The sequence below is a fragment of the Dermacentor variabilis genome, chromosome 6 (genome assembly GCF_050947875.1).
Source record: "Dermacentor variabilis isolate Ectoservices chromosome 6, ASM5094787v1, whole genome shotgun sequence".
NCBI classification, from domain to species: domain Eukaryota; kingdom Metazoa; phylum Arthropoda; class Arachnida; order Ixodida; family Ixodidae; genus Dermacentor; species Dermacentor variabilis.
The window spans coordinates 14,120,641-14,147,236 of record NC_134573.1 but is presented as its reverse complement, the minus strand read 5'-3'; the positions used below and the strand labels follow the sequence as shown (position 1 = coordinate 14,147,236).

General features: G+C 44.6%; 1 protein-coding gene, 1 long non-coding RNA gene and 1 other non-coding gene across 5 annotated transcripts in view; 1 reads left to right on the top strand and 2 right to left on the bottom strand.

Moving 5' to 3' along the window:
• Window positions 1–26,596, bottom strand: part of Sting (transmembrane protein sting) — a 399,550-nt gene that overhangs the window by 315,359 nt on the left and 57,595 nt on the right. For all 3 annotated transcript variants that reach the window (XM_075694787.1, XM_075694789.1, XM_075694790.1), the window contains exon 2: window positions 15,287–15,424. In XM_075694787.1, the coding sequence (XP_075550902.1) occupies window positions 15,287–15,410 (124 nt within the window). In that variant the 5' untranslated portion in view covers window positions 15,411–15,424. The remainder of the gene's footprint in view (window positions 1–15,286; window positions 15,425–26,596) is intronic.
• On the bottom strand, window positions 1,204–15,256 carry LOC142584644 (uncharacterized). Its single transcript, XR_012828855.1, has 3 exons — window positions 9,234–15,256; window positions 7,209–7,578; window positions 1,204–6,551 (listed from the first exon to the last, which is right to left on the bottom strand). It is a non-coding gene; the product is annotated as an uncharacterized LOC142584644 (long non-coding RNA).
• On the top strand, window positions 21,877–21,948 carry TRNAT-UGU (transfer RNA threonine (anticodon UGU)). The gene has a single exon. It is a non-coding gene; the product is annotated as a tRNA-Thr (tRNA).

The window sequence follows — 26,596 nt, the reverse complement described above, 5'->3', positions numbered from 1 at the left end:
AACATAGCAGGCCAACCAAAAATTTGAGATTTGTTTGAAATATTTAAAAGTTTGAATTATCAGTTTGAATTATCACGAGTCCACTGTAAATTGGAGCACCCGCATGACAGGAGCATGTAATGAAGAGAAGAGTTAGCAATAACCAAGTAGGTAAAAAATTGAGCAGAAACCATGAAAGAATACCATATTTAGTTGAATCCAGCATGCACTTTTTTCCGATAAAGCAGGTCCAAAAATTATGTGCGCATTAGAATCGAGTACGACCCTAAATCTGCATTACATCGCAATCGGGATTTCAAAATGGCCACAATGTACATGCTTGAAGCCTTGCTGCCGTAGGCTCCTTCATGTGCGGTATTACGTGTGATAAGGTTAGTCTACCCAGTCTTCCCATTTTCTGCATTTGCTCTATCAGCATAGAATTGATGACTGTGAAGACAGGCTGAGTTCATCATGATGCCGCAATTAAAAGGAAAGTGATCACGTGTGCGAAGATGAACAGAAATCAGGCCGCATCACTAGAGCTTCATGGGCGCTCAGAGTTTCCAAAACTTGGGTGCAAGACTAGCGCAAACATAAGGAGAGGTGTTCTACTTCGTTGGCTGCTGCATACGGCAGCCACCATCTTGAAACCGATCTGCTACGGGGACAATGACTACACGTGTAGGCGCACTGCGCTGTGTTCTCGTCGCTTAGTTCATGTTGAAGCGAGAGGCAGCACGAAGGTTAATTCACTCTCTCCTGCTACCGCATTTCCTCACTCCAGCGTTTTGATAGAGAGCTTCCACAGTCATTGAGTGAGATGTGTTCATGTTTGATTATGCATGCGTGACACCATGCTTGTTTATTTAGTTAGTAGGCGAATATTTACAAGTTTATACAGCTGACGCTACTATCCTTACTTCGTATAGCTGTCTACTAATTTGCTATCGCAACCAACGCTTTACCTTTCAGGCGAAACTGCTACATTTTTATTTATTGCAACTTTAGTGTGTAGGGAGTAAATGTGTTTTTTCAAATGAGAGAAAGTTACATTTCTGTATGAAAGAGTGAAGTGTGCATTACTGTAAAGCACTTTTTTTTTTTTAGGTTATGGAAATCGGGTGCGTGTTACAATCAAGGGTGCCTTAGAATTGAGCAAATACAGTAATTGCCAAGCGATGGCTGTCCCCGATCTTGGGGGCATGCATTCCGGGGATGGAAATGAGGGATGCCAAGCAACATCGCAGACATGGTTTATTAATTAAAAAAAACGAATACTAACGACACTCAATAAAAATACACACATATAAAATCCCTACAAGATATTCTAAAAAAATCCCAAAGAAAGTTAACAATTAGCTGTAGCATTCTCGCTGACCACATTAATTCTAGTCCTCTCTTGTCACAGCAGTCTGACCTACCTTTGCCTCTATGGCTGCGTTGTTACACAAAAGAATGTTGTTACTTTCTGTCAGCAGCTTGCGTTGTCTCAAAGTCCGGACTTGGTTGTATCATTTCCATGGTCAGTACTCCCGACAATCCTGTAGATGTTGTCGCCCGAGCATCAGCTGGATACTCCACCTGCCTCCAATGCTTCTGTCCCAGTCGTCTTCAATGACGTGGCAGTGAGACCTAGCTGATTAGGCCTAGCAACGAGTTCAACAGCCGCTTCCGTCCAGTGCCTTACTCAAGTCATGATGAGGAGCCCCAGAGACTGTCTTACATGGTGTTGCTGGTCAGCCTTGGAAGGGCGATGGCTGCTGGAAAGCCCAGAACAACCGTGGGAGGCTGAAGCAAGTACACGGAGCCTCACTCAAACATCATCGAGGTCGATGGCCACGCCTCGGAATTCCAGCTTCACGGCCTCTGGAACCAAACACCCGCTGCGTCCGTCGCTGGTGCAGTGCTGGAGAGGCAACCTTCTTCAGCCAGAGCCAGAGACAATGCCAGCTCAGCGCTGCTTTTCTCCTGATCACAGCTCGGGTCATGTACCTCGTGCCTCTGGAACTTTCTCCTCAGGCGCTCGTGCCATTTAGAACGCTTCGTCGTCATCATTTCGAGCCGCATGTCTCTTACATATGACAATGGCTTCCTGGTAGATCTGCTCAGACCCTTATTAGCTCTACCGGTTCATGATGTGTACAGTCAAACCAAATTATAACAATACCGGTTTTAACAATATATTGGTTGTGACAATGAGAAGCTGCTGCACCGTCAACTTTTGTATATGTTTTTTAATGGTAAAGATAACCTGCAAACTACAATGCCCCCATGCCGCATTATTGGTTATAACGATGAATTCCGGCTGCTAAGTGCCCATGCCAAAAGGTAATGGAATGCGAAGTCCTTGAAAAGAAAAAAAGAAATTTGTGCTGCCCCACAATCGCCTGCTGCCCCAACAGCGGCTGCATGCACATGCAATAGACCTGATTATTTTACCCTCGCACGCAGGTTGCGGGCACGCTCCTATACTCCCAACACTAGGCGACACCTCTCGGCGTGGACTGCGGGAATCGGCAGAGTAGCATGTGTTTATTTAAGCGTGGCTATGGTGGCTAGCCACCATAGTGTGGCTCTTGTTTGTGTCGTTGCTACTCGCGGTTTGAGTGAGTAGCAACAATGGACAAAAGCTACTCGTCAGGGTGGCATTTTGCCGTCATCGGCTGCACGAACAATCAACTGAAGCACAAGCTTCTGATGGATGAAATCTGCACTGATCATCAATGCAACCGAGGTACGTGTGAGTGCGGTGTGTACTCATCGCACAGATTTCCGGCTGCAGCTGAAAAGTGTCAGGAATGGAAAATTGCCCTCAACCACAAGAACTTCAAGTCAAGCAAGCTTGCACATGTAAGTGTTGTCCTACTAGTGGCTATGGACACAAAGCTGGACACGCAAAAGAGGTGGACACGCAAGAAAGGCGAGCGCATCTTGCAAACTTGCATTCTTGTAGTTGAAGTGGTGGTTTTGGAATCGTAAAATGTCCGAAGTGCACTTGCGCGAGATACCTGACTTGCCTCGCGCTTACCCGTGAATGTTATTGGTATGCATAATAAACGTGCCATACCAAGTGCTGGAAGATGTAGCCACACAGAGCGAGGGATTGTTAACCGTTGGCACAAAGCTGTCTTGCCGTTTTGCCATGCCCATTGGTGTGCCATTACATGTATGATCGTCAGGGAGACAGAATGCGTCGGTAAACGGCGTCAACCACGAATATTGGGTACACTGTGAACTCCCTGTTAACATTGGTGGTCAGCGAGATATGGGCACGGCAAGCATTCATATTTACGTATTCTAGCCCCGTGCATATCACTTTGCCCAAGGCAAGTTTATGTGAGTGTGACATCGCTTGCGCTACAGCACATGTGTGCATACACACTTTGCAGATTGTTCTAGTGCGGTATATTTCTAAAATAGTTACATACGTGCTGTTGTTCAATATGTGTGGTTAAAGTTAACACGCCACAACTTCCTTGACGAAATAATGCGAAGATGGGATACTCGGGAAATATCAAAGGTGTGGGGTCGTTACTATGTTTTCGATCTTCGCAGCTCACGTGAACTGTCCATGTGAGTGTACGCAGGTGACATATGGAAGGAGGCCAATCCTCAGAACTCTCCAGCCAACTTCAAAGGCTGCGTCAGAGAGCTTATAGACGGCCAGGTAATATGTTCCCAGTTTGTCTTCCTCCAAATAGTCAAGCTGTGAAATATCATTCAACTACCCTAAATGTGGCGTAAATAGCAATTTTCATGGCATAAAAGAAAATGTTTTGCTTAGCTAAGGCTTGAGAGCATGAACACATATACCGCTTCTGACATTGCATTTTGTATTTTGTCTTTGTTATGCGCAGGCCACACAATGTGCTGTCCCAGTAGTGATAGTTGCACAAGCTCCATCTCCACTGAGTTGAACGGGGGACACAGGAGAACAGATGCAGCAAAGTTCAGCATACCCAGACAAATGCGAGAACAGTGTCCTTGACATCAGCTGCCATGGCAATGCTTTGATTCAGGAACAAGCTAATGAAAAGTGTCGCAAGAGTTGCCAAGCAGGAACACAGGTTTGCAGTGTGGGAGTTCAGTGGCAAGATTCATATTCCATCACAGAGGTTGATCATTCATATTAAGCTACAGAAACTAAATTTTAATGCTCAGGAACGCAAACCATGCCAAGACCTGTTTTTGAAGGCCTTTATAAGGCAACTTGTAACTTTTACACAGGGCTTTGACTAGATGGCTTTTGGAAATTCGTGCCAACAGTGGCTCAGTGTGGTCACGTTTGTGGAAACATGACCATTGGTGACCAACTCCTGTTAACACTCATGCGACTTCGCATGGGGCTTTTGTATTTTGACTTGACCCCGAGATTTAGCACATATGTAGCACGAGCAAGGCAAATATTTCGCAAAATGATAGGCATTTTGGATGACACTATGAGAAATGTTGTCGCATGGCTGCCAATTTAAACAATTTTGGCAACAATGCCAAGCCAACTTGCAGAAAGTCAGTATGCCGATACTACCTGTATAATAGACTGCACTGAATGGCACATGCTGTGGCTGAGGAAACTTTATCCCAGAGGGCTGACATACAGCCCCTACAATTAAGGGCTGCAACACTGCGAAGTTCCTCGTCACGGTTACGCCAAGTGGCTTCATAATGTTTGTATCAAATCCATATGGTGGACGGGCTTCAGATAAGTTCATTGTTGAAGAGTCTGGATTCGTAGACTTGTCTGAACGCCATGTAATTATGGCTGACAGGGGCTTTAGTCTGAGCAATTCTATGACGGGAAAGGGGGTGAAGCTCAACATGCCAGCCTTCTCAAGAGATAGGCTTCAGTTTACCGAGCGAGAAGCAACTGCATCAAGAAGGATCTCGCACCTGAGAATTCAGACTGAATGTGCAATCAATCGAGTTAAAGTGTACAGATTTCTCAAGCATTCACTGCCTATATGCACATCACAAGAAGTTGATGAACAGCATTATTTCTGTGTGCGCGGGCTTGTGCAACCTGAAAGGACCATTTATAGCAGACCCAAAAGTTGAAAGCGATGAGGAAGTGGAAAGCAAGAATGAATCAAACCACATCTAGATCACCATTACAGTGCGACATGCAAAAGGACAAGCATGTAGACATTTCCGGTGCTGTGAAACGAGGCTGGATGGACTGGTCCAATATTCTACCCATTTTGTTGCATTGCAGTATGTCATTATGTTAAGTGTTGCACACATTTGGTGAGTGAGATTCATAACAAATACTCTGGAACTTTCTTTCTGCAACCTCAAGTGTACTCCTATGAATGCTAGAGGTAACATTTGCATGCTTTCAGATATAGTAGTTATGCATTGCTTGGTGCAGTAATATTTGCTTACATCAACAAATCTGTCTCAACCAGAATTTGATTACACTGCATGCTTTATTGAAAAACCATCGCCAAAATAAAATTATTTAAATTTTTCACAGTGCACATTTTCAGTTTGCTTTGAGAGTACAGCATCCTTGTATTCAGAATGTCTAAGCTGCTGCTGCAAACATCATTAACAAGCCTTGCCTGTAGTGGAATTCTGACAGCCTTGAACTGTGAAGGCAAACAAAATCTGCATCAAAGGGCACTTCAACTAAGACAGAATTCACAGCTGACCAGACATAAAAATGGCAGTGTGTATGCTCTGTGCGAAACATAATAAACTGCACCAGGTAGTAGTAGCCATGTTTTCCCTTTTTATCCAGGTAGTAAGCTCCATTCGAGTCTTCCTTCAGATCATATCTGTGGGAGTCTACAAGCTGCAGGTAGTCATCTACATTCAGGCACTTAATTTCTAATATGCTGTGTGTCCCAACTAAGCCACCTGGGCTTGCCGAAAGAAATGGGTGTGTGGCACTAACAACTGTGCCACAACGTTCAACATGGACACCATTATGATTTTCAAACATCCGCCTGGCAACAGGCTCAAACCTTTGCCCATGACTTGTTGTCTTGTTGCCCCTAAACTGACTTAAAGGCATGGCTTGGCAAAATTACCTGGTTAACTGTCTTTTTTCCGTTGAACTTTCGACACACTGGAAGCGGTGAGATGCAACTTACAAGTAGCTTTCCAAAGCTTTCCAGTCTGCTGGCGTGTGAGCTCCATGAGGCTTAACCTAATGGGCTCTTTAATGTTTAGCCATTTGCTGTAGAAGTCTCAGCATGTTTCGCAAGCCAACAGGTCATCTTCGTCGTCATGTAAACCATGAGCGAGTTCGGGCACGGTTTCCTTAAGCTTATTTTTATTATGCACACTAGGTGACATTTTTGCAGTAACGGCCACGTGGTGGGACTCCCTTTAATGTCAAGAAGGAGTGCTATTGTGGACTGCTGCGTCTCTCTCACACACCGCTTTGAAGTAACCTTCTTCCCTTCATGCTTTGAATTCCTTTCCTAGCCTAAAATCCCAGGCATCTATCTGTGCTGGCGCAACATTTCTCCTCGTGGCCTGGTTCCACTCGGCACTCCTGTCAGTGCAGCTCTCACTCGATCAGACCTTCTCAGCTGGCGAATTCCATCTTCCACAGGACTGCTCTTTGTTGTATCAGAAAAGATTAAAAAAATCAAGTTGTCAATTAAAAGCAACCTGTGGTGGCGATGAATGCGCTACTCCATGTGAAAATGATTCTGTAGTGGTGGGGCTCGGCACAGAGAACTAACACTATGCCCACTGGTAGAGTCGTAGTATAGAACCAATTACTGAATGTCAACGTTGCTACTCATAAATTTAAATCATGTGATACTCAACAAACAATTATGACGTCCAGATACATGAGAAGACAAGACGATCCATGAAACAAAACTCAAGACCTACGATGCTATCTCACTCATTTCTGCACAATCTTCGTTTTTCAATGTATTAGACAATGACATGATATATTCAGCATAACTTATTCTGGATATATCATATCCAGCTTACCATATCAGGTTTTGCAGCGATGTTACACGCAGATATGCTGATTATAAACGATATAAATAAATAAATTAAATAAATAAAATACAATAGAATAATAAAAATAAAATATATATACAGCTAGCAGGTCATATTAATCTCTCAATGGTGGCTCTGATGCCAGAAAAACTAATTGTTAACAATAAGCTGCAGCTGTGTGGCAAGCAGTTTAAGTGATCTTAGGAACAGAGGTTAGTGCAAGTAAAACCAATGACTGCTCTTACAATGACTGCACTTACCTACATGGCTGCCCACGGTCGTCAATCCAACCTTGCAGGAGCATGACCTGGTCAAGATACGGCAATAATTTCCTATGCAAACCCATGTTTTGTATAGCCGGCCAGAGTCAGCTTGCAAAGGAGAGACTTTCCCTTTTATGAAACAGGTCTCTTTGTCAGCCTGGCAAACGAGGAGCTGACCCACTTTCCCACTTATTACGTAGATTATAGGAGTCAAAGCTCTCGATGGCTTCGACATCGTCCAGGCCACAGGCTTTTGTTTTCAGCAGGTAATACACAATGTGGTTTTTCTGCAGGGATGGCCAGTGTTTCATGTCGTTTTTCCATTCATTGGCCGTGACAGAAGGAGGACGTGGCAGAATACGGTCGCCTATGGTGAGGAAGCAAAAAGAAAAAGCGCAAATTGCAACATCGTCATACATGACAACACACAGAACAAAGCTCTGGCAGCTGTTCACTGGGTGAGCTTGTGCCTCTAAATAAATTAACTGGATGACAACAATAGCAGCAAGAGCAATGCATGGTTCATCAGGTGAAGAATGGCTTTGCTATCAGCCGCACTCATCTTAGCAGCGAACTTTTGTGATAAGGCCCTTAAAATACCAAAACGCATCTCCAACACCCTACACCCTAAATAAATATCTAGCATTTGAAGAGTTATTATGGCACACAAAAAAAGTCATAATTTATCTCACATACTTTCCCTGTGTCATCGCCTCGTGCCCTGTACTTTCACACCACAAGCAGCATGGGCTCTATCAGCACGTTTAGCATTCTTGATAAGAATGTGGCAAGCACCAAGTTTTAAAAATTCTGCTTGGCGTTAAACTCTTTTTAACACTTCAAGGCGAAAGCCTTGCGCAAATTTAGTCATGCATTGAGTTATATATTAAGTTACACACTAGGTTATACATTACCTAATGAAAGGCTTTCGCTACATGTAAAATCCCGTGTGGCACATACCCTCATGTCCCAGACATGCGCCACACGTGATCGGGTATATGCATTTGCATAGGGCCACATGACATTTTTTTGCCATTCATGGCGACGCCGGGTTTTTGACATGGCCATTGCCAACTCTTTAAAGGACACCTCTGCATGAGACATATCAAAGTTTAGTCTTAATAACTGCTGGGGTTTTACGTGACAAAACCATAATGTCATTATGATGCACGCCGTAGTGGACAGTCCCGGAAATTTCTACCACCTGTGGTTACTTAACATGCACTGACATCGCACAGTACACGGGCTTCTAACATTTCACCTCCATTGAAATCCGACTGCCGCAACTGGGATCAAATCCATGTCTTTCATGTCAGCAGCCGACTGTAACCACTGCACCAACACAGTGGCGCCGAGCAATGAGTTTTCAAGAAATGAAATGCTAGGAAACCAGACCATGATTATTGTTGAGTGGCAGGTCTCCCCAAGTATTCCGCTTTTTCTTTTTTTCTTAGAGTATTAAAGCAAGCGCACTTTCGTCACGTATCGCGTAGCCAACGAGGCTATTAGAGAAGCTTCAAAAGAAAACAAACAGTGCTTCATGGCAATACTGTTAATTTCATCGCATCCTTCACTTAGTAACATTATAGGAGGTGTGAAATGCTTTTCGAAAACTGCTACCCTGTTTGGATATGCTTGTCAAGGTACGATTGAAATCTAGTTTTACACCTTGTGAGTTTTACTTTTGTCAACAGCTAAAGCTTCCCCACAACACAGTGTCATGTCACTGCAAAGGCTCTGTGACAGCGCACAGCGACATTACATGCAGCTGTAGTATGCTTATTGGCACTAATTATCTTGCACCATGGCTGGCACTTGCCAGAACACTTAATCTAACAAAATATCTTGCTTCACGATGCGCGGAAACCAATGCATACGTCTTCCGCAAACAAAAACATGTCGCCCTCATTATGAATATCATACCGCGAAACTTTACAAAAGTGAAGCGTGCCCTCAATCCGACGCGTGTTCTACTGCATTCATCATGTGTATAATGCAGAAGTGAAATGAGCATGCACTTACCCATTTTAAGCGTCAATGGTCCGCTTGAAGAACAATTCATTGCCACCGCTCCTGCTTCCGTGAGTGTAGTGATTTACGGTGTCCACAGTCCATAGCCAATGCTCGCACCACGGTGCCACCGTCACGAGAAAATGGTGGTTCCGAAGAACAGGTCCGAATTCTAGTCTATATAACCTGTTTTCCAGCCTTCTCCGCATCGCCAGCCTCCCGGCACCCTTGCACCCCTCTGAACACGAATGGGCTGTGCCCATAGCTCTATGCCATGCCACCCTCCAAAACACGAATGGACTGCACCAACTATGCGGCTCCCAGATTGCTTGCTGCCCCCTCCCTCATTCTGCGCAGTTCTACCAACAGATTAAGTCGCTCATGCTCGTCCTTGTTGTTTGTGTCAAAGTCATTCCTGGCCACGTGGCTTCTCAGCCTTGTTTTACTCACCACCGAAATGGAAGATGACCAATTCGCCAACTGATGATCGACAATGCACAACACTGCCAGCGAAAAGAAAGCACAGTGCTACATATTTTAAAATGTGCGTAATTCGCTTCTAGTTCCACCTGTCCACACTTCCTCCCGTCTATTCAACTCCACGAGCATGCAACATTTACATGGCTCAACTAACGCATTTAACCGAAAGGATAGAAAGTTGGGCGAGTCGGTACGGTAACATGATCTTGGATTGTAGTGCGAAGTAAACACGCTCTCGCGCTGCTCCTTTCTGTGTCCATGTTCACTTCGCGCTACAATCCAAGAGCACTTAACCAATCTTTCTTGCCTGCCGCGATTAAGGATTGGAATCGGCTTCCCAATTCTATTGTTACTGAGCGTGATCCTGTAAAATTTAAAGAAAACCTGATGCTTTATCTTGATGTATAAATTGCAACATTTTCATGTTTGTTTCCTTCTTACTTTCACTAGAGTTGCCTGCGTGTTTTTATTATTTGTTTCGTTCTATGTATAAATTGCTGCATTATTATGTACGCTTCCTTTTTACTTGTATTATAGTTGCCTGTGTGCTGTTGTTTATTTTGATGACCTACTTATACTTGTTATATCTTGTGTACAGCATCCCCCCCCCCCTTATGTAATGCCCCACAGGGGCCTCTAAGGATCCAATAAACAATGATGACGATAATGGATAGCGACGGTGACAGTGACGATGACGACAGCAGCAATGATGCAGTAGGGCAGGCTGCCTCAACGTTGTCCTCGCGGGAGGCCCTGCGGATGATTCAGTCCCTCTGGGGCTTCGTTCTCATGAGGGACATATCGCTGCATTACGTGGAGCACCTGGATGCCTTGTAGGAGGATTTCGACTAGCTTCAAGCAAAGCAAGCAAAGCTGACATACACAGAGTTTTCTAGTGCAAGGCAGTGAGAGGTGTGCAGCGAGATGTTTGTGGCAATCTTGCCCCAGCATTTCTTCTGGATTTCCCAAGCTGAGAGGCTGTTGCGACAACCTTCTCGCATTTTTTAAAACGCCCCGTTTGGGGCCATCAATGCAATGCCACGACAGAGCTTCCATATGACTTGCCACCCATGACCCCTATTTGCAGTTGTTATAGCAGTGCCATTCTTGAACGCCAACAGCTGCGGCTTGTTAGGCACAATTGGAGCACACAGGAAGCAGAGTTAAACAGTTAAATGAACCAACACAATCAGCAGCTGCATAGAGGAATGTGGTGGGGAGGTGCACTAGCCACCCCACCACTATATCTTTTTCTAGGCTTGTGCAAATATTCGATATTTTCGAATAGTTGAACGAATAATGCGCTATTCGATATTCGCTTCAATTCGAATTCTGTTATTCGGAAATTTCGAAGTATTTGGCTCGAACGAATAGCCACACGCGGCAGGGAGAAGGCGTTTTCGGAAGTTTCGGTTTCGGATTCAGTAATACTTTACTCAATCCAATCCAAACCAAGCCAGGAAAACAGAACTATACTCGGAACAAAAGCATACAAAAACGCATCTCGTCGGCGTGGTGGTGTGGTCGATTGCGTTTAGTGGGCGACTCTGTCTCTGCCACGGCAGCATTTGATCAACGCCAGCCGCCTTGGACCACTCTGGAGAGCACCATGGGGGACTTGCATGCGGCCAGCAATCCAATTTGGAACTTTTTTGTAAAGATTCCACCGGGAACCGAAGCTCGATGTCCTAAACGCAAGGCAGTCCTGAAGACCCCGACAAGTACGACAACAACCCTTGCAACACATTTAAGGAGACACCTGGACTTGCACAAGGACTACCAACAGAAGCGGGATGCACACGAAAGGCCATCCAAGCTCAAGGGGGCAAGCAAGGCAAGTGGTCAACAGCCATCCATAGCCGACAGTTTCAAGCCGAAAATGAAAGCATCGGCCCCAAAAGCCCTACAGATGACAAAAATTATAGCTCGCTTCGTAGCTCGTGGTATGCACACCTGCAACCTTGTCAAAGAACCGGGTTTTCTCAACATGATCAAGTTCGCTATGCCGGATTATGCCGTGCCGTCTCGGACAACGTTCTCGAGAGCCATTATTCCAGGCCTCTACACATCAAGCAAAGAGAAAGTGAAAAAGAAGCTTGGGGACATTTTTGCAAGCAAAGTGGAATCGCTTTCAATTTCAATTGATGGTTGGACATCGTGGGTAAACTACAGCTACGTTTGTGTAACTTGTCACGTCATGGACAGTGACTTCGTGCAACACGTGCATGCATTGGCTTGCATGGAGATGACAGACTCTCACATTGCAGAAAACCTGGAGCTATTTATCGCAGGTGTCATCAAGGAGTGGGAACCTCCAGCCCACTGTACTGTGCCAATCTTCTTCGTTACAGATAATGGAAGGAACTTTACTTCTGCAGTAGCGCGGTCGTACTGGAGTGGTGTGCAGTGTTTCGGACACACCCTTCAGTTGTGTGTCAGTGATGCCAAAAGAGAAGTGTCAGGGTTTTTGCAGCTCTGTGCTAAGGCCAGAGCAATTTGGCTAGATACAAACAGAGTGCCAAGGCCCGAGGACGGCTTCAGGAAATTCAGAGAAATGTGCAGCTGGACCCTCTCGAGGTTATACACGATGGGGGGAACGGTAGCGCGATTAAAAGACGGGACAAAAGAAGACACACAGGGACACACATAGCGCTGTCTGTGTCCCTGTATCTTCTTTTGTCAAGTCTTTTAATCGCACTACTGTACACCCCTTCAAGATGCATTACCAACAAGCCCACATTGCAACCCTCGTTATACAAGATGTCCCGACGCGATGGAACAGTGAGCATGCCATGATGGCCGGGCTCGTGAAGCTCCGTACAGTCACCACTGCAGAGCTTTCAGAATCTGACGCACTTCCAAACTTGAACGCAAGTGAGTGGAAGCTTATGAATGCAGCAGTGCAAGTCTTGAAGCCACTTGACCATGCCACAACTGAACTGTCTGGGGACAGATATCCCATGCTGTCACAAGTCATTCCCCTGTTGCAGTATACTGAGGTGGTTCTAGATGAACATGTTTCCGAAGGTGGTGAGGCAGCATTTCTTGCCTCAAGCCTTTTGCGTAGCATCAAGACGAGGTTCCCTGATACCAAGATGTCACGCCTTCCTGCATTGGCAATGTTGGTCGATCCTAGATAGAAAGATGTCTGTTATGCTGAACGACCCGCAAAGCAATGGGCGTTCACTCTACTCACAACGGCAGCAGAAGAGACTGTGCCTGTTGATCAACATGGTACAGCAACAAGTGAGAACAGCACCTGCTCTGCAGACCCATCAGGAGACTCTGTGTGGAGTGCTTTTACACACTTCAGTTCGCGTGCACATCATCAGTCAAGCCGTACAATCTCGGATGAGGTTGCTGGGTACTTGAAAGCCCCTCTTCTTTCCCAGTCCGAAGACCCCCTTGGTGTGGTGAAAAAGCAAGGGCAGCCACCTTTACCGAACCCTGGCTGCAGCTGCCTGTAGGTATCTTTTGATACCAGCCACCCAGACAAAAAGTGGATGGCTTTTTTCGACTGCAGGAGCCATTGTAAGCTGCAGAAAGGAGCACCTCAAACCCCAGCATGTGGAACAGCTAGTGTTTCTGCACAAAAATTTGTAGATTTTCGTAAATAATCAAGTTGTTTACTTTCCTTGAATGAATCCCAGACCTTAGCCCTCTGCCGTCTTTTTTTCTTTACTTGCTACTATTCGAAGTATTCGGTTAGAAATTATTCGAGAATTACAATTCGTTTCGAACCAAAAATGCACTAGCTGCACAAGCCTAATTTTTTCACAACAGCTCTGCCATCCCCCTATTTTTATTTTTTTTTTCATGCAGCCCGATCATAACAATTATCGGCTATAACAATACATTTTTGTGGCACTTGAATATAGTTATAAGTGGGCTTGACTGTACTACAATGTGAGGTCATGTTGAAGTGCACTTGGCCTGCATATTCCTTGCACCTCCGATTACTATAACATCAGGTATACTGTGGCTGTGACACATTGGGGGGGGGGGGGGGGGAGGGGGGGATCCTGCGCCCATGTGCTCAGGATCCACACCGCATACCCACACCACATGCCAAAGTGGGCTGGCGGCAATGCTGCAAGTGTGGCTGAATTGTTTGTCATAATGTTCTGGTTGCGGCATACCTGCCAAGGTCGGAGAAACTAAATCCGCAGATCTGAGTGAGATCTGACTGAGATCCGAGGTTGCTTGCACACCCTCCCCCCTCCCCTCGACATTTATATCTTCAAGTACTAACAGGACAATTTCATTACAATTTACATATTTACAAATGAGCACATGAACATCAAGGTCTCACTTTTGCAAGCATTTCATTGTTGCCGATTTTGCCTTAAAAATTCTTTAACATTTAATCAAATTCTCGGGTTTTACATTCCACAACCACCAAATGATTATGAGGCACGCCATAGTAGGGAACTCCAGATTAATTTCGACCACCTGGGGTTCTTTAACGTGCTCCCAATGGACGGCACATGGGCATTTTTGCATTTCACCCCCTTCGAAACGTGGCTGCCGCGGCCGACATTTGATCCCGCAAACTCATGCTTAGTAGTAGTACCAAAGCCACTAAGCAACCACAGTGGGTGTTCGAAAATTCTTCAGGTAATGTTTGATTGCAACAGTCCATTTCTTTCATATTTGTGAGGAGGACATTTTCCAGCATCTTATCACACATGAATGAGCGGAACTGTATCCTCGTCTTTTTCACTATGTTAAATTGCCACTTGCATTTCGCATTGCTCTGTGGTATCAACAAAATACCCAGCGTCACTTCAGCTGAGCACTGCATTAAAAATACTTGAAAATACTTTTTGCACTCGTGCTCCTTGCTCAAAGCCATGACTGGCCATAGGCCTACGCAACGCCAGAGCAGCTCACGCCTAGGAGAACGATGGGAAGTCTAGTGTTGCTCGTTGTGGAACGTGGCATTTGCTCGCTAGCTTAACGAGACTAGGGCCACACCCAGCAACCCCGTCAGCATAAGGAGCGGTGCTGTGGTCAATGAAATAGCGTATGTATAGGGTTTTCCTACTACTTTCTTAACAATGCTATGCACAATGAACTTCCAAGTAGATTAGATTGGATTCTTTTTGTAACTTGGTTTCTGCACATGTAAGTGCAGATAAGATTTTGTTTAGTCTTCTTATGTTCTTGCTATATTGTTATGTTCTTTATTATTTTAATTTTTATCACGAAGCCATCATGTCTGCGATGAGATTGCCTATCGCTGCTGCTTTGTATTTCGGGGCTGCGGCCGAGTCAAGCTGTTTATGACAGCTTTTTCTGCAGCTCCCCCTGTCTGTATTTTTTGAGGCAGAAATAAAATTATTATTATTATAATGTGGCCTGACAAAGCAGTGGACGTGGATAGAAATGAGACACAACTGAAATTTCCAGATTTTCCTGTCAACCGTACAACCAGAAGAAATGGTCGAAATCCAGGAGACTCCCAGATTTGGACCCATCCAAGATAATCTGGAAGACTTGGCAGGTATGCTAGCATTACATGACAGTATTCAGCTAATGTGGCTAACGAGTGATCCATGTCATGAGGTATCAAAAATGCCTACCAATCTCCTTTGGTGGCTTGATGAACGCAAGCACCAGCACGAAACCGATGACAAGCGCAGCAAAAATGATGTGCGGCCACGCCATGCCAGCATCATAATGCTCCCTCCGATCGCCACGAGCCATGCAACTGCTGCAGGCTGAAAAGACAGAAACAGTGCATGAGCTAAGCATGTACAGAAAATTACAAGAAGCAGATGCATGGCAAAGTGCCGACATATGCAATGACATGGCAGAAAACAAAAATTTAAATTATATTATGGGGTGTTTGTGCCAGAACCACGATCTGATAATGAGGCACGCCATAGTGGGGGACTTTGGACTAATGGCAGCATTTGAATGCGTTGGCCGCTCTTGAAATCACTTTCTTCCTTTCATGCCCTTGTGCTGATCAAAGTGACATGTTCCCAAGATGTGACAAAACACTGCCCCTTTGAGAATATTTTGCTCAAGCAGACAAGGCCTTGATGCTTGTAATAGCATCACAAACAGGTGCAGTAATACTACACTATGCACGAGTGGACAATTTGTGCATGCTCAAGTCTAGAAAATAGTGCAGACAAGGAGTGCTGTGATAACGCTGATGCCTACGTCTGAACTAGGCAATTCCGCAAATGGCCAGCAGCACCAGAAAACCAATGCGCCACAAGAGGCGCAATTTCATCAAAATAGAAAACTGGGCGAGTTGGTGAGCAAGGAAACATTTCATGTTTTGTTTCAACTTTCCATCTTTGTCTCAGGAGCACTTCCACCATGTGATGACAGTGCCATTTGACCCTCGTCTAGTGAGGCCTGGTGCACAACTGAACAATGCACATGCAGGAAGGCTCGGATCTTCTGGCAATTCTGTACCAGTAAAAACAAGAGCAGCATACATGTATATGATGATCCTATCATGGAAACCCAACAACAGACACGAGCATGCTGGACCCACTAACAGGAATATAATATAAAGTATCCAGCATCAGGCACAAAGTGCTAGACAACTGCAAATATCTTACAATTTGTTGTTGTACAGGATTCTAACAATCAGTATGGCCTCCAATATGACCGCTTGTGGTTTTGTTTGTGCTGACCTAGCAATGCACCCGATATGAGCTACAACACGAGAAAGCCGTTTTCCTTTTTCTTACAGGCACTGCCACGCTGCCACCATATAGTGCCTGCATGGCAGTGCCTACACAAAAATATTGCTGAACAACTGTCCAATTACTGGTACCATTCTGATTTTACAAGAAAAATGGCATTTGTCATTTTTATTATTGAGAGAACAGACGAGTGAGTGCCCGTGTAGCAACTCATACTGAGTGTGGTAGTACATGTGTCCTATGATATATTGAACAAAAAGAAAGGGGGTTAACCGAGGGGCCAGATTTTTTTATTAGTCATATCATAAGAGGCCAACAAACACTGACACCAAGGACAACATAGGGGAAATTACTTGTGCTTAATAAATGAAATAAAGAAATGACAAATTAATGGAAATTAAAGCGGATGAAAAAAACAACTGGCCGCAGGTGAAAACTGAACCCACAGCCTTCGCATTTCGCGTGCAATGCTCTGCCAATTTTGTTAATGCGGCGCTGTTTCCCCATCCACTTTCTTGGGTATTTATGTCTCCTAGTAGAACCCTGGGAGCGTTAGCCAGCGCCACCACTCACAAACCTTGGCGGCGGACGTGGAACGTACTTTTTTGTCACAGGCGTCACAAGAACGTCATCTTTTTGGGTGTGAAGGCAACTGGTCAATAAACCCACATTTAATTTGTGCTTGCTTGTGCTTCGCAAGTTGCGAAGGCTGTGGGTTCAGTTCCCACCTGCGGCAAGTTGTTTTTTCATCCACTTTATTTTCCATTAATTTGTTGTTTCTTTGTTTCATTTATTAAGCACAAGTAATCACCCCTATGTTGTCCTTGTTGTCAGTGTTTGTTCGCTTCTTATGATATGACTATGATATATTGAGTGTTTCAAATATGGCTGTGAAAACTAGACATGAACCTGTCAGAAATTAGCACTGGGCATTATATTGTGCACCTTCTATGGCCGTGTTGTTTTGCCTGTTCTATAACAAAGTAGAAGCTGGCCTACAAACAAGCATACATAGCTACCCTCATCAACTGCAAAAGTTCCAAGGCTTATACCAGACTTGCTGTACCACATAACACCATCCACATTTGCTCATATTAACTGGCACTCGCACAAAATGTTGCAGATAAGCAAAGATGCTGAAATATATTTCACGAGGCTTCATATACAGGGTGCCCCATGCAACTTGAGCCAAAATTCAAAAATATGCGAGTTCCATGTAACATGGACAGAGCCAAGGTAATATTGTTTGCCGGCGCTTGGAGAAAGCCGGAATATTTCTGCATTTTGCCTAATTACATTTTGCCCAGCAGCAGCAGCAGCAGCTGTTGCAACGTGCATGGGCACTGCTGCTCTAGCGGCCCTCTCGACAGCAGGCACCGCGTCAGTAGACGCCGCATCGATGCAGCTTGGCAAGCGCTCCTGTGGTCCGTATACTTTTGCTTGAGGGTGTACAAATTGTGGCCTTGTTGTCCCTGCAAACTTCTTAATCTCATCCACCCACATAACTTTCTGCCGGCCCCTGCTATGCTTCCCTTCCCTTGGAATCCAGTCCATAACCCTTAATGGCAATCGGTTATCTTCCCTTCTCATTACAAGACCAGCCCATGCCCATTTCTTTTTCTTGATTTGAAATAAGATGTCATTAACTCACGTTTGTTTCCTCACCCAATCTGCTCTTTTCTCATCTCTTAACCTTACACCCATCATTCTTCTATCCATAGCTCGTTGCGTCGTCCTCAATTTAAGTAGAACCCTTTTCGTAAGCCTCCAGGTTTCTGCCCCGTAGGCGAGTACTGGTAAGACACAGCTCTTGAGGGATAATGGCAACCTGCTGTTCATGATCTGAGAATGCCTGCCAAACGCACCCCAGCCCATTCTTATTCTTCTGATTATTTCAGTCTCATGATCCGCATCTGCAGTCAGTACTTGCCCTAAGTACAGTAGACTGTCGTTAGGACGAACTAGCTTAATATGAACAGTGGAAGTCGTTTGTTTAGTTTCCCATAGAGTCAATGCAAAAAAAAATCTGCTTAATATGAACACTGCACACGCGCTAATCGGTTAAGATGAACTTTCACAGCCGGCCGTGCCTTACCCACGCAGCTTTACTCGACCATCCGAGCAGCACTTTAGTGGGAAAGAAAGAAAAAAAATACACAAATGAAAGCTTTTCTGCACTGTCGACCATATGTGCAACGGGGGGAGACGAGATGATCTAACCACCTCCGTGTTTCTGCAAAGGTTCCGCTGCTCCTCCGCTCCTCCTCTCCCACCCTTTCTCACTCACTCCTCTGTCCCCTCCCGGCCTGGCTACAAGAATTAGCTGTGCCCTCAAGTTCATTCTCTCCTTTGCCTCCCCATCGCCGGACCCTCCTCCTTTGCCCTGCACAGTGCCGATGCCATGAGTCCTTCATACGAGGCATTTTCAGTGCTCTGCTACTCCCCTTCCCCCCACCGCAGCACCTCCCACAATGATCTATCCTCTTTGTCGCCGCAACAGGTTCGCGTCGTGCTGGCTTTCTCAGAACTTGCAGACTGCAGGGAGAAAACAGGATGCAGAGAGAGAGAGAGGGAGGGAGAGAGAAAGACCAAGCGCGGCCTGGCCAGTAAAGCCAGCGAAACTCGAAAAAAAAAAGGCAACGAGAAAAAGTGAGAAGAAAAAGCAGCCAATGCTGTTTCCCAATGGTGATCATGTGATAGTTCCGTCATGCCAGTGCTACCAACCTCCACGCATTTGCTGACCTCCAACTATGCCAACTACGCAGTAGGCATATCCCTTCTTCGTGGCATGCGTGCGCGTCGTGTCCCGCTGTCTCCTCCCAGTCTGTACGCCGTTAAATCATGGTGTGCATTGTTTGTTCTAGTGTGCGCCCCGTTTGTCATGTTGCTAGTATGGCAAGTCAGCCAATAGTATGGCAAGTCAGCCAACAGCACGAAAAAAGCAGCTTGAACTTCGTGAGAAGTTCGAAGTTTGGACCGAAGTTCGCACTGGCCGGCTTTCAAAGACTGAAATTGCAGGCACGTTCGGAATCGAAAAAATACCGTGGCTGGTATCGTGAAAGACGAAGCGTGGATTACCAGTGCTCTGTGCAATAAATGCTTATATTGCAGTTATTTCTTCCCTGAAAGGCCATTTCATTCATTTGTTCTCATATACGAGGTATTTGGACACACACTGCATGCTCAAACACCATTTTTAGAAGCACTCCTGATTGGATGAACTTCTGATAAGACGAGCACTTTTCATGATTCCTTGGAGTTTGCCTTAAAGGGAGTCTACTGTAGATGCACTCCCTTACCACTTCCAGTGCCTTGCTACCTATCGTAAACTGCTGTTGAGACTGTTAAACATTACTTTAGTTTTCTGCAGATAAATTTTTAGACCTACCCTTCTGCTTTGCCTCTCCAGGTCAGTGAGCATGCATTGCAATTGGTCCCCTGAGTTACTAAGCAAGGCAATATCATCAGCGAATTGCAAGTTACTAAGGTATTCTCCATTAACTCTTATCCCCAATTCTTCCCAATGCAGGTCTCTGAATACCTCCTGTAAACACGCGGTGAACAGCATTGGAGAGATCGTATCTTCCTGCCTAACGCCTTTCTTTTTTGGGATTTTGTTGCTTCCTTTCTGGAGGACTACGGTGGCTGTGGAGCTGCTATAGATATCTTTCAGTATATATATATATGCGGCTCGTCTACACCCTGATTCCGCAGTGACTCCATGACTGCTGAGGTTTCGACAGCATCAAATGCTTCCTCGTAATCAATGAAAACTATATATAATGGTTGGTTATATTCCGCACATTTCTCTATCACCTGATTGATAGTGTGAATATGGTCTATAGTTGAGTAGCCTTTACAGAATCCTGCGTGGTCCTTTGCTTGACAGAAGTCTAAGGTGTTCCTGATTCTATTTGCGATTACCTTAGTGAATAAGTTTATAGGCAATTGACAGTAAGCTGATCGGTCTATAATTTCCCAAGTCTTTGTGTCCCTTTCCTTATGGATTAGGATTATGTTAGCGTTCTTCCAAGATTCCGGTACGCTCGAGGTCATGAGGCATTGCGTATACAGGGTGGCCAGTTTCTCTAGAACAATCTGCCCACCATCCTTCAACAAATCTAATGTTACCTGATCCTCCCCAGCTGCCTTCCCCCTTTGCATAGCTCCCAAGGCTTTCTTTACTTCTTCCGGCGTTACCTGTGGAATTTCTAATTCCTCTAGAATATTCACTCTTCCATTATCGTCGTGGGTGCCACTGGTACTGTATAAATCTCTATAATACTCCTCAGCCACTTGAACTATCTCATCCATATTAGTAATGATATTGCCGGCTTTGTCTCTTAACGCATACATCCGATTCTTTCCAATTCCTAGTTTCTTCTTCACTGCTTTTAGGCTTCCTCTGCTGCTGAGAGCATGTTCAATTCTACCCATATCATACTTCCTTATGTCAGCTGTCTTACGCTTGTTCTTCCAATTCTATTCTAGCTGTAGGGTTAGAGGCATTCATACATTGGCGTTTCTTGATCAGATCTTTCATGTGCTGCGATAGCTTACTGGTATCCTGTCTAAAGGAGTTACCACCGACTTCTATTGCATACTCCTTAATGATGCGCATGAGAGTGTCATTCATTGCTTCAACACTAAGGTCCTCTTCCTGAGTTAAGGCCGAATACCTGTTCTGTAGCTTGATCCGGAATTGCTCTATTGTCTCTCTTACCGCTAATTCATTGATCGACTTCTTATGTACCAGTTTATTCCGTTCCCTCAAGTCTAGGCTCATTCGAATTCTTACCATCCTATGGTCACGGCAGTGCACCTTGCCAAGCATGTCCACATCTTGTATGATGCCAGGATTAGCGCAGAGTATAAAGTCTATTTCATTTCTAGTTTTGCCCTTCGGGCTCCTCCACGTCCACTTTCGGCAATCCCGCTTGCGGAAGAAGATATTCATTATCCGCATATTATTCTTTCCTACAAACTTTACTAACTCTCCCCTGCTATTCCTAGAGCCTATGCCATATTCCCCCACTGACTTGTCTCCAGCCTGCTTCTTGCCTACCCTGGCATCGAAGTTACCCATCAGTTTAGTTTATATAACTTGTTTTTTCATCCACTTTCATTTTCCATTAATTTATCATTTCTTTACTTTAATTAGTAAGTAAAAGTAATTTCCTGTGTTGTCCTTGGTGCCTTCGTTTGGTGGCCTCTTATGCTATGATTATTAAATATCGGGCCCCTTGGTTAACCCGGGCCCTTTCTTCTCGCTCATTACATAACGGGAGTCTCAAATTCAGCAGCATTGATGTCTTCAGGTAGCACGTGTGGGTTTATTGACTAGTTACCTTCACCCAAAAAGATCACATACTCGTGACGCCTGCGGCAGAAAGGATGTTCCACATCCACCGCCAAAGTTTGTGAGTGGTAGCATTTTCTAACACTTCCAGGGTAACTTCTAGTACTAAAACATAAATACCCCAGAAAGTGGATGGGAGAATGGTGCTGCGGTAGCTCAATTGGCAGAGCATCACACATGTAATGTGAAGACGTGGGATCGTTCCCCATCTGCAGCAAGTTTTTTCATCCACTTTCATTTTCCATTAATCATTTCTTTAATTCAATTAGTAAGTACAAGTAATTTCCCCTGTGCTGTCCTTGGTGCCTTTGTTTGGTGGCTTCTTATGCTACATATTGAGCAACAGATAGATGGATCGGGAATTTTTCATGATAGCCTACAATTTTCTGATTGACAATTTTACTCCCATTATAACATTTAAGAAGTTAAAAATTATGCAGATTTCATGCACTGTAGGAATTGATGTAAGCGAAACTTTCTATGCTGGTTTCTTTGACTGATGATAAATAGCAGTGGTGTTGATGGCAAAAGCTTAATTTCTTCAACGTTTAGTGTAACACAAGAGTGGTAAGTTGATGTCAAACCTTACCTTACGTGCACCACTGCTGCGTAGTACACAGAGCACACAGGGAGAGGTGTTTGCTTGAGGCATTGTTGTGTGCCATATTTCATAACCACTGATAGGGTTGAGCACTGACATTGCCTCACATGGCCCACCGCATCATGGCACAAGCGTTAAACTTTAATTAGATTATGGGGCTGTATGTGCCAAAACTACAATCAGATTATGAGGCATGCCATAGTGGTGCATTCCAAATTGATTTTGACACTGTAATGTTCCTTCACATGTCCCAAAATCTAGGTCCATGCGTGTTTTCTGTTTCAGCCCCGTCGAAATGCGGCTGCCGCAGTCAGGATCAAATCTACGACCTCTAGCAATGCCACAGCCGCAAAGCCACCACGGCGGGCACAGAAGAGTTGATTTGATGGTTTACTGCTTCCGTAGTGTTGTCTGGACCCTGTGGTGCACTTTAATTAATGTAGCTCTGCTTCTGCACGCCCTGCATAATTTTTTTGCTTGACAGATTTGCATGTTTATTTTTCAGAACTACCAGGAACATACTGCACAATACAGTCGACTCCCGATAATTCGAAGCTGCTTAATTGGAATTTTCGGTTAATTAGAAGTGAAGTGCTGGTCCCGTCAGTTTTGCATGTAATCCTAAGAAGAAATCGCTCGATAATTCGAAGTCCTCATCCAGTAATATTGTTTAATTGGAAGTTAATTTTCAGCCGGGATCCTCGAGGTGACCGTCATTCTTTGGTAGAATGTGCCATTTTTCAAGTATTGCAACAGTTCCGTGCTCCGCGTTGGTGTCATCGCCACCGCAGCCGCCCGCAACGCCATCCTTCTTCGAGCGGCGCAATTATTCATTGCTACGGCTGCCGTGGCCTCCGCGATCAACTCCGGCGGGAGGTGAAGCGTGGCCGGAGCTGATCGCGAAGGCGACGCGGGTGCCATAGCACAGAACACCTATACAAACTTAGAGAAGGGAAACTGTACCTTCCACAGTGCTACGGAAATAAGCGTAGCGGTGGCGTCGTGAACTAAAGTATGTGACCACAAGTGGCGCTGTACAACAGGAAACGGAAACGGGATTGAGGAGCAGTTACATAGAGAACAAATAGGGGTGTATGCAGTTACAGAAACGCACCTTAGAGACTCAGAAGAGCCGCCAGTTATTGAGAATTATGTATGGGAAGGGTGCAACAGAACTAAGTCGGAAAGAAAGGGAGGGGGAGTCGGAATGCTCATCCATCAGGGAGCCAAATGGAAAAGAGTAAATTCACAATGTCAAGAGCATCTTTGGTTATCAGGTACAATGAGTGGGAAAGAGACTTTGCTTGGAGTTACGTATTTGTGGACCGGAATAAATTGCACAGAGAAGAATAAAGAGTTAGTGGAATGCATAAGCGCTGATCTTAGGGGTTTCGGGAATGGTGCTGAGATAGTTCTATTAGGTGACATGAATGACCACATACAGGATTTAGATGGCTATACCGACAATAACGGGAAGTCAATGCTAGACCTTTGCGAGCAACATAATTTCGTGATCGTGAATACAGGGCCTAAGTGTGAAGGACAGATCACGTGGGAAGTGGGAAACCGGCAATCGACCATTGATTACTGTCTGATGACAGAAGGAATTCATGATAAGTTGAGAGAAATGGTCATCGATGAGGAAGGGTTTAGCAGCATAGGGAGTGACCATAAACGCATCATTTTGAAAATGGGATATGTAGTTGGGAAAGAGAGCAACGAAAGCAAAATGGCCAGTCCAAATTTGAACGCTGAACAAATAGCAAATATAGTCACTAGAGTGGAGGAAGAAATTGGCAAGTTGCCAAGTAAGGGGTGGGAATATGGTGAGCTTCTAAGTGTAGTAACGACAGAAATATGGAAAGAGAAACAACATGTTCATTGGAAAGGAAAAAAGAAACCGAAAAGCTGGTGGAACAAGGAGATACGAGAAGCGATCGCCAAACGACAGAAGGCATCTCGAGAGCACAGGCAGGCAAAGAAGGCGCAGTTGCCACAGGATGAAGTAACCAGTAAATGGGAAATATACCGGGAGAAAAAGTCTATGGTTCAAATACTGGTGCAAGCAAAATTAAAAGGTGAAAGTGAAAGTTGGTTGTCAGAAATACGTGAGAAAAAGAAGGCCGCACCTAGAATATTTTGGAATCACATAAAATTATTAGGCAGGAAGTCAACAGCAATACAACAACATATCCTAGACGAAGATGAAAACAGACTGGAAGAAGAAGCAGCAATAAATTGCATCCAAAAAGTAACAGCCGAATTTTCAAAGGCAAGGACGAGGTTGTATTTGAAGAAAAAAAAGAGCATGAAAGAGACCCAAGGGGGAAAGGAGCTAGTGCTTACAAATTTAAACTGGAAGAAGGCGGAAGAGAAAATTCCTAAGCGCACAGCCACAGGGCTAGACGAGGTTCCCGTTAGGCTGATAAATGAACTGGGACCAAAAAGTGAGGAAGCTCTCGTGAAAGCAGTTGAAAAAACTTTAAAAGATAGACGAATACCAGACAGTTGGCGACAAAGTAGAATGAATTTAATTTATAAAGGTAAGGGGGAGAAAGACAGAATTCACTCGTATAGACAGTTGACCATTACATCGGTAATATACAGGCTAGCAATGCAGGCAATCAAATTAAAGCTTCAAGCATGGGCAGAAAATAATGGCATTTTGGGAGAGCTTCAGAATGGCTTTAGAATAGGTAGGCGTTTCGATGATAACTTGTTTGTTCTTACTCAGTGTATTGAAATATCAAAAGCAGAAAGCAGACCGTTGTATGTGGCCTTTTTGGACATTACAGGAGCATACGACAACGTAGACCGCAGCATTTTGTGGGATATTCTGGAAGGGGAAGGCTTAGGAAACGATTGTATACAGCTTTTGAGAGAGATTTACCTAGAAAATACTGTTTGCATTGAATGGGAAGGGATGAGGCGCGCGGAGAAAGTTCATATCAACAAGGGACTGAGGCAGGGGTGCCCTTTATCCCCGCTGCTGTTTATGATGTACATGGTGAGGATGGAGAGGGCGCTAGAAGGAAGTAATATCGGGTTTAATCTATCATACAAACAGGCAGGTACAGTAATAGAGCAGCAACTCCCAGGTTTATTTTATGCGGACGACATTGTGTTGCTCGCAAACAAGCAAAGTGATTTGCAACGTCTGGCTAATATCTGTGGACAGGAAGCCAACAATTTAGGTTTGAAATATAGTGTTAGAAAATCAGGTGTTATTGTATTCAATGAAAACAGTGAACAGACAGTGGAGATACAGGGCCAAGAAATACCTCGGGTAACAGAATATAAATATCTTGGTATATGGATAAACGAAGGCAACGGATATATGGAAACACAGGAAAAAACCATAACAGTCAAGGGGAAGAGAAATGCAGCCATAATGAAGCACAGAGCGCTATGGGGATACAATAGGTACGAGGTCCTCCGAGGTATGTGGAAAGGGGTAATGGTTCCAGGACTCACTTTTGGAAATGCGGTTGTTTGCTTTAAATCAGGGGTACAATCAGGACTCGACGGGAACCAAAGGTCAGTGGGTCGCCTCGCATTGGGCGCTCACGGGAAGACTACAAATGAAGCTGTGCAAGGGGATATGGGCTGGACTAGTTTTGAAGTGAGGGAAGCTCGCAGTAAAATTGAGTATGAAGAACGGCTGAGGAATATGGAGGAAAGTAAATGGGCTGGGAGAGTGTTCAGGTATCTGTACAGGCAAAACATTGATTCACAGTGGAGGAAAAGAACTAGGAAGCTTACCAGCAAGTATGCGGCCTGTGGGGTGGGCAACACAGCAACAAAGAAGGTCAAGCGGAAAGTCAGAGAGGCTGAATTAATCTCATGGGTGGCGGCAATGGAAAAGAAACCTGCCATGAGTAACTACTTAAGGGGAAAAAACGAAATTAGGAAAGAAACCATTTATGATAACTCAAAGGGAAGCTCATTACTTTTCGAAGCGAGATCGGGATGCTTTAGAACACGCACCTATAAAGCGAGATATAAGAAGGAAGAAGAAGCATGTGCTTGCTGCGGTAAAGCTAGGGAAACGACGGAGCATATTTTATTAGAATGTGAAGACGTCTATCCAGCGGTCGATTTAGGCACCACTGCACTCTAAGAACAGTTTACATCCGTTGGCTTGCCCCTTCTGCCACACAAAAATAATTGACAAAATTTTTGTCAATAGCGGTTTTAGCTAAAACCGCTATTGACAAAAATTTTGTTCCGAAAATTACCAATTTAAAGAAAGTGAAAAAAACTG